The sequence below is a fragment of the Atta cephalotes genome, assembly GCF_000143395.1.
Source record: "Atta cephalotes unplaced genomic scaffold scaffold00008, whole genome shotgun sequence".
Classification (NCBI taxonomy): domain Eukaryota; kingdom Metazoa; phylum Arthropoda; class Insecta; order Hymenoptera; family Formicidae; genus Atta; species Atta cephalotes.
Genome location: NW_012130072.1, coordinates 4,207,592 through 4,214,257, shown reverse-complemented (window position 1 = coordinate 4,214,257; position 6,666 = coordinate 4,207,592). Strand labels below are relative to the sequence as shown.

Genomic DNA, 6,666 nt, shown 5'->3' with positions numbered 1-6,666 from the left:
AGAAATGTAATTTTTAATAATCCAAAGTATTATTTAGCATTTAAAAATTAAATGGTTAAAAATTAAATAATAATTTAAAAAATATTATAGATAAAACTTTTTATGTTCTCCTTTTATGAAAATCCTGTCATGTTGTATATCACAAATAATCCATGTTTCAAATAATATCAAACGATATTTGTTTCAAACAAGAGATGAATGGAGAAATTTCAGTCATAAAACTTGACAGAAACCTTTTTAAATGTTTGTCTTATAAATTCGTATGAAATATTTAGATACTGATAGAGATACTCTTACCTTTGAACGCACACTGGTCCGAATGCAATCGTTTACACATCCTCATATAATACGATTATGACCGTTTTAATCGTCAGTGTCTCGATTTGCTATTATTAATCTATCGTATACTACATACAAACATAGGAGTAATTATCCTACGTTTGTGCAGTTACAATAATGCCAAACAGATTGGCTTGTAAATATTAGCTGAATTTATTATTTCAAAATCTATACAAGATGAATTAATCTCTTACAAGGTGAATGTGTATTAACATATACATGTACGATTTTCATTGTTAAGATTTGTCAACAAGACACAACTGTACAATCTTTGCAATAATCCAAAATTATATATGTTCATTTAATGAACTTACGATTATAATATCTCAAAGTTCGTTTGACATAAATGTATCTTATGGTCTAATTTCAACTTATTAGATAAAATAGGAGTATCATAAAGCGAAAAAAGATCGCGACTAGAATTAATATATTCGACTAGATTCTCACCTTGCAAAAGTTTCTATAAAAGAAGATTCAAAAGTCTTCACAAGTAATCTCATACGATGTGAGTAATAATATTTAATTTGCGCTTAACAATAAATGTTGTTTGTATGTAGGATACTTCTAACTATTATTTACTATGATTGTACTCTATTACTAAATACAATATTAAAAGGCCGTTACATATTTCATCGCTTTAAAAGTAACCGGTGCCACATTTTGGAAGCGCTAGATATTTTTATTCTTTTCACGTGTCTTCTCGTTCGGAATTATTGGTCGAATATCGTAGTTAATATTGCGAGACAATGTAAAAGTAAAGATAAAAATGATATCTATCTCTTAAATATCACTGGAAGCAAATTGTATCAATCTCAAGAGGGTAACATAATGTAATATTGTAAATATCATAAAACTCGTGAGACAATCGTGAAATTATATATCACGTGGTATGCTAAACTTTCATCTCTTAAAAACAACAATTTGTAGCACTTCCATGTAGAGGCAATAGGTACTTTAATATGACGATGAGAATGATGAGTTATCCTATAAGGTTAATCTATTTTTACGGCAGGTAAACCGTGACCTACGATCAGTTGTTCTTCTGGAAAGTCCGAAACCACAGTGATGTGAAAGCCCATATTTGCAAAAGCTATCACGTACTCACATAGTGAAAACCAACTAAATGCTGTTCAAAATAATAAATATTGTTTATATTTTTACTTTAAATTGTGATAAATATAACATTTGTAACTATATTTCTTACCCAAATCGTGACACAGCAGTCGATGTTTTAAGAAGAAAATAATAAGAAAGATTGTACTGACGAGACTTGTCATAAAAAGCACTTGTTTGTACTGAAGACTTTGTGCATTTGGAGTTATTAAACGACCCAATCTCACAGCAGTCAACATATATGTGAGCGAGCTAATCATGAACACTATGAAAATTTTTTCGTGCACCGCTGAAATATTTTTATGTCATTTACTAAAAGTGCATTCGAAAAAATACTATATATAATACTACTTGGCGCTATTTATGTCATTCTATCCTTGTTTTATGTCTAATAAATACAATAAATATAGAATAATACAAATAACGTTAATAACATCAAACGTTCTATTCTTCAATAATACGTTAATAGCAGATATAAGAAATTATGAGTTACTTACAATAATTTTCTCTGTTAGAAATATATGTTACACCAGACAAAGCTGCTATCTCGGCAATGTTTAGCCAATAGCATAGGTTTAGGAGCCTGCTCCCTGTAATTTGTAGAGGCACATCTTCAATGTTCTTAAGTATCTTGTAATAATATGAATGATAAACACTGGCGATAACCAGTCTAGGACCAATATGTAATGCTATACTGATACGCCATAAATATCTCTGTGGAGATACTCCAGTAATGGCTGAGATCGATGGAAGAATATTATAGACCTAAACAAAGAGATATTATTTGTCACAAGTCTTGCTTATTGTAACAATGACTTAATATGAAACTTGCTTACCCTACAATGAGTTTCGTGAATATCGTCCTGTTGAAATATATATGCTGTGATGAAGCAGAATAATAGCGACACAAGTGGTAAGCCAACTGTCGCCAGGCACAGCCTACGAAACGACAGTGCAAGATATACGGAACTTTTGTTGCTCACAACATTATTCAGTTCCATATTGACAGCACCGCTTAACATCCTGACATTTGTGCGTAAAGTTATGAAGACACGATAACTCGAAGAGTAGATCCCAGTCAGATAATTGTGCGATACAAATTCATGTTGTTCTCCAACCTTGCATCTCCATTCAATGATCCATCACTCCGCATGCCACGACATCCCTGAGACAAAGAAGATAGCAGATTATCATTTGTTGACGCCCTTGAGTCATTCGTGCGATGAGATCACACTAAGATCCAAGGTTGCCGGAGAAACTGAGAAGAACTTGATATCTATATTGAGCGAAAATACCAGATAACTATTAGCGAAGGACAACGCGTTCGTTCTGCGAACACTTGCGAATTGCGAAATCTCCCTTAATAGAGATAAATTCGCGTAACGAGCGCGTTGATAGCTATGCACCGCCAATGGTTTATCACGCGAATTGCTCGATGAAAACGTGTGATCTGCATCGTGCGAATCAAGAAAAATACTCCAGAAACATCTCACTCTTGTCCCGGGAGTAGAAGCAAATCGTGTTACACAGATGTTTTCTAACAAGAGATACAGAAGACACGGTATAAATGAATCATAATATCTTTGTTATCTGCCAATATTAAACAAAGATGAAATGATTATTGTGTTGTACTGTACTCTTGTTGGAAAGTAACAGCAACGTTGTGTATGTTGCAACGCCAATTTGCGTTAATTCCCACGTTACTTATTGCAACTGTATCGTTCCGGCACTACTCATCCCGCGTCTCACCTGTGCGATTGATTTTAGAAATAACCTGCCAGCTCTATAAATAACGGGCGAAAGGGCAAAATCGCGGCCGAGTCACCATGTTCCTGGCGTTCGCTTTGTCTGAGTTCCCGAAGCTGCGGCAGAGCCCGAGCGGAGAATCAAATCAAAATGTCAACGTGCGTGATGATTCTAAACGAATGCGCAATGCCGAAGTACTGCGGAGTGCGGATGGACTGACATCTCGCTTTGTCTTGCGACGAATCGGATTTTTTGAAGTTCAATCACGAATAATCGATCGACAGGCGAACTCGCCGAGGAAGATTTCTCCGATTTTCAGAGAAGATCTTCAGCGACAAAAAATTAGTAGAGATTCGCCTCCTTTCTCTCAACTTGTCTCAACTCGTCACGATTAATCGTCTGCTATGTTACTACGGACGTTCCGATTCCCCTCCCCAAGATGTACTTTTTGTAATCTTCGCGTCTGTGAGCGGAACTTTTAAACGTACTGCGTTTGACTTGAGAATACGATTGTATTCGCAAACATAAAATATAAACATTACTGGACTGATTAAATTTTCAAAACTATAAAATTACCAAAGTAATAAAATTGATTAGTTTGTAATTTTTATTAAATTTATAAGTGCATTTTCTGAGATTTTTTGCATAATATATGTAAATAATTTATTTTTTGTTTATTCTTTTTTTTTCAAATATAAATATATATATATATATATAAAATGTTAATTGGCAGTAGTTTTTATCTTTTTTAGTGCCATAAATCATACATATATTTGATCATTTATATTATATATTTGTTGAAACTTTTTTGTATCTGTTTTGCAATGATCTTATAATTTTACAAGAGAAATTTCAAAGGTATTATTTAATGAAATAGATACATAATACGAGATTCTCACATATCCATAAAAAAATTCGAGTTTCACAATTATACGTTTTGAAAAAAACGTTAAAGATGAGACAATATACTCCTAAAGTATCTTGTTCATCTTTTTTTTACTTTTAATACAAGTTAAAACGCATCTAGGTATATGAAGAGTTTAAATATTATCAAATGTAATATTTTGTCATTATTTTGTCAACCGGAATATTGGATAATAACTTATACAGCGTTTTATGATTTTGTTATAAAGATAATTATATTTATATAATACAAATTTACTTTTATATACGCGCCCGTTTATTTTGCTGATTTTCGTCTTCCACTTCGTATTCAATTTCGACTCTCGCTTGAGGTTTCTTTTGCACTTTTCCTTTTTTAACAACTTTCGGTCCTTTTATCTTCTTGCTTGTGGACGGTGTGACTAAATCCTAATAAAACACGAGCAATTTATATCACTTGTAGTACAACAAGCCTTTGATCTTGAGAATTCTTACCTCAATATCACTAGCTTCGGATTCAAAACTATCGGATAATTCAACTTCTTCTTTCTGTCCAGAGTCACTATCTTCATCCTATACAGCATTTATAATGTATTTATAAAAAATATTAAAGTAATTATATTTTAGTGACTTTTTTTTTATCACTTACCATAGAAAGTTCTTCAATGTCATTATCATCCTCATAGTCATCATCATCGCTATCAGCTTCAACATATTCTGGACCATCTTGTTCAGTTTCTCTGTCATCTGCTTCTAGTTCCATTTCCAACTCCTTCTCAAGTTCTTTCTCTTCTTCATGCTCGCTTTCTGCTTCACTTTCTCCTTCAATTTCAACAGCCCTTACAGCCTTATCAAACACTCGTTGTGGGAAATTGTAAATACCTTCATACTGAAATATGAAGAAAATAACATTTCTGAAATATAACTTAATCTTTATATACAATTTTATAATGAATATAAATTTTATAATGAATCAATTACCATTCCCTTCTTCAATCTCTCCATAAGCTGTTTTTCAATTGCATTTTCTAGTTTTGCAGCAATCAAAGCCTTTTCTTCCCTACGCCTTTCTCTTCTTTCAATTTTCCTTTGAAGCGGTACAATTTTCTTCTGTCGTCTTAATCTAAATTTTCTCATACGAATAAGATACTGTGTGATCTTGAGAAATCTTTGCTTACATTTAGCTTTTATAAAACCAGGCCAGTAAAGAAGATTTTCATTAATTTGATGTATAGCTTTTTCAAAATTCCTAGACAGTTTAACTTTCTCCCAGCTATTTTTAGGTGTATGTATTCTAAATAAAAGAAACTTAATTAATATTCAAACTAATACATATTAATATACATGTAAAAATATTACATATATGTACATATAATAAATGTACATATAAAGATAAAAGTTCATTTTATGGATGCTTATAATAATGTTTGAATTAAAACTAATCTTTGTTTCTTTACTAATGTTCATAAAATTTATAATTTTAAGTGCTATAAAAAATGTTATAGAGTAGTAACTACCATAACTACAATTCATATATTTAATCTACCTTTCTGCAGTTCTCATGTAAAGATAAATAATACCATTTTCTTCTCTAATTGTAGCATATTGACTGTTTGCAAGAGGGCATGCAGCTCTACTGCATAAACCAGTAAGATTAAATTCATTTCTACAAAACCGCTGTGTCTTTGTACTGGAAACAAGAGATGTTAAAATTACAATGACAGTAAGACTGTTACAATTTGGCTGTGTTCACTTTGACAGCACTTGTAAGCTTTATTTGTCCTTGTTTAATATTTAATAAACAACTTGCTTAAAGTGCTTAAGATGCTTAAAGTGTTGTGAATGATAAAGATGTGAATGTGAAATGAAAAAAGTGAATGAAAAATGACAAACACAGACTTTGTTGTTCATTTATCTTTTAAGGACATACTTACTTTACTTTGAAAGAACAGAATGATTTATTGATAACACTCCACACAACCTGTAAAATTGTTATAAATAAAATCGCAATAATAATTAAAAATAGTTAAATTAAACTATACTCAGAGCTTTTACTTACATCATCATGCTGCATTTTGATTTATTATAATTCAATTACGAGAACAAATATTACCGTAATTATAAATAATCGTCACGAACACATTATTCGATAACAACATGTGCAAACCAGAATAAGGAGGTTTTAGTATATTGTGCCACGGATGATGGATTGCGTCTTCAATAACTTCACCACGAGGTTATCAGAGATCAGAGGTTATGTGACGCCATAGATAAAAAGACTTGAGAGAGGCTATCCCGATTTTTTTTACGTAGACCAGCGCATTCATTTTTGCGATTCGAAAATGAACAGCCAAAATAGCGATTTCGTTTGGGATGCACTAATGTGCACTGGTGCATATAAAGACCGTTGTACAATGAAATAGCGATTTCGGATGAGATGCACTAATGCACATAAAGCTGTTATAACAATTGTTATATGCTGTTATACGCTGTTATAATAAAGTTGTTACATAATTGTCATAAAAATGTATTAAAAACAGATTCAATCGTACAATTCCCAATATACATTATTGTAATATTAATAAA

The 6,666-nt window shown here is 31.8% G+C and overlaps 2 protein-coding genes across 2 annotated transcripts; both read right to left on the bottom strand.

The window, feature by feature from the left end:
• Window positions 1-1,331: 1,331 nt before the first annotated feature.
• LOC105627249 (post-GPI attachment to proteins factor 2-like) lies at window positions 1,332-2,474 on the bottom strand. The gene is made up of 4 exons (XM_012208538.1): window positions 2,289-2,474; window positions 1,950-2,217; window positions 1,544-1,741; window positions 1,332-1,465 (listed from the first exon to the last, which is right to left on the bottom strand). The coding sequence occupies exons 1-4, from the start codon at window positions 2,472-2,474 to the stop codon at window positions 1,332-1,334; spliced, it is 786 nt and encodes a 261-aa protein (XP_012063928.1).
• A 1,849-nt stretch (window positions 2,475-4,323) lies between these two features.
• LOC105627248 (protein MAK16 homolog A) lies at window positions 4,324-6,154 on the bottom strand. The gene is made up of 7 exons (XM_012208537.1): window positions 6,140-6,154; window positions 6,015-6,061; window positions 5,627-5,770; window positions 5,062-5,374; window positions 4,730-4,969; window positions 4,576-4,653; window positions 4,324-4,509 (listed from the first exon to the last, which is right to left on the bottom strand). Exons 1-7 carry the CDS (start codon window positions 6,152-6,154, stop codon window positions 4,363-4,365), a joined length of 984 nt encoding a protein of 327 aa, XP_012063927.1. The 3' UTR covers window positions 4,324-4,362.
• Window positions 6,155-6,666: the final 512 nt, after the last annotated feature.

Excerpts from the sequence above, each read along its gene's own strand:
- LOC105627249 (XM_012208538.1), bottom strand. The coding sequence starts at position 2,474 with ATGTTAAGCGGTGCTGTCAATATGGAACTGAATAATGTTGTGAGCAAC. Across the intron at positions 2,218-2,288 it reads TTCACGAAACTCATTGTAGG|GTCTATAATATTCTTCCATC; the intron begins GTAAGCAAGTTT and ends CTCTTTGTTTAG. Across the intron at positions 1,466-1,543 it reads ACTGCTGTGTCACGATTTGG|CATTTAGTTGGTTTTCACTA; the intron begins GTAAGAAATATA and ends TATTTTGAACAG.
- LOC105627248 (XM_012208537.1), bottom strand. Across the intron at positions 5,771-6,014 it reads TTCTGTTCTTTCAAAGTAAA|TACAAAGACACAGCGGTTTT; the intron begins GTAAGTATGTCC and ends TCTTGTTTCCAG. Across the intron at positions 4,654-4,729 it reads ACATTGAAGAACTTTCTATG|GATGAAGATAGTGACTCTGG; the intron begins GTAAGTGATAAA and ends AATGCTGTATAG.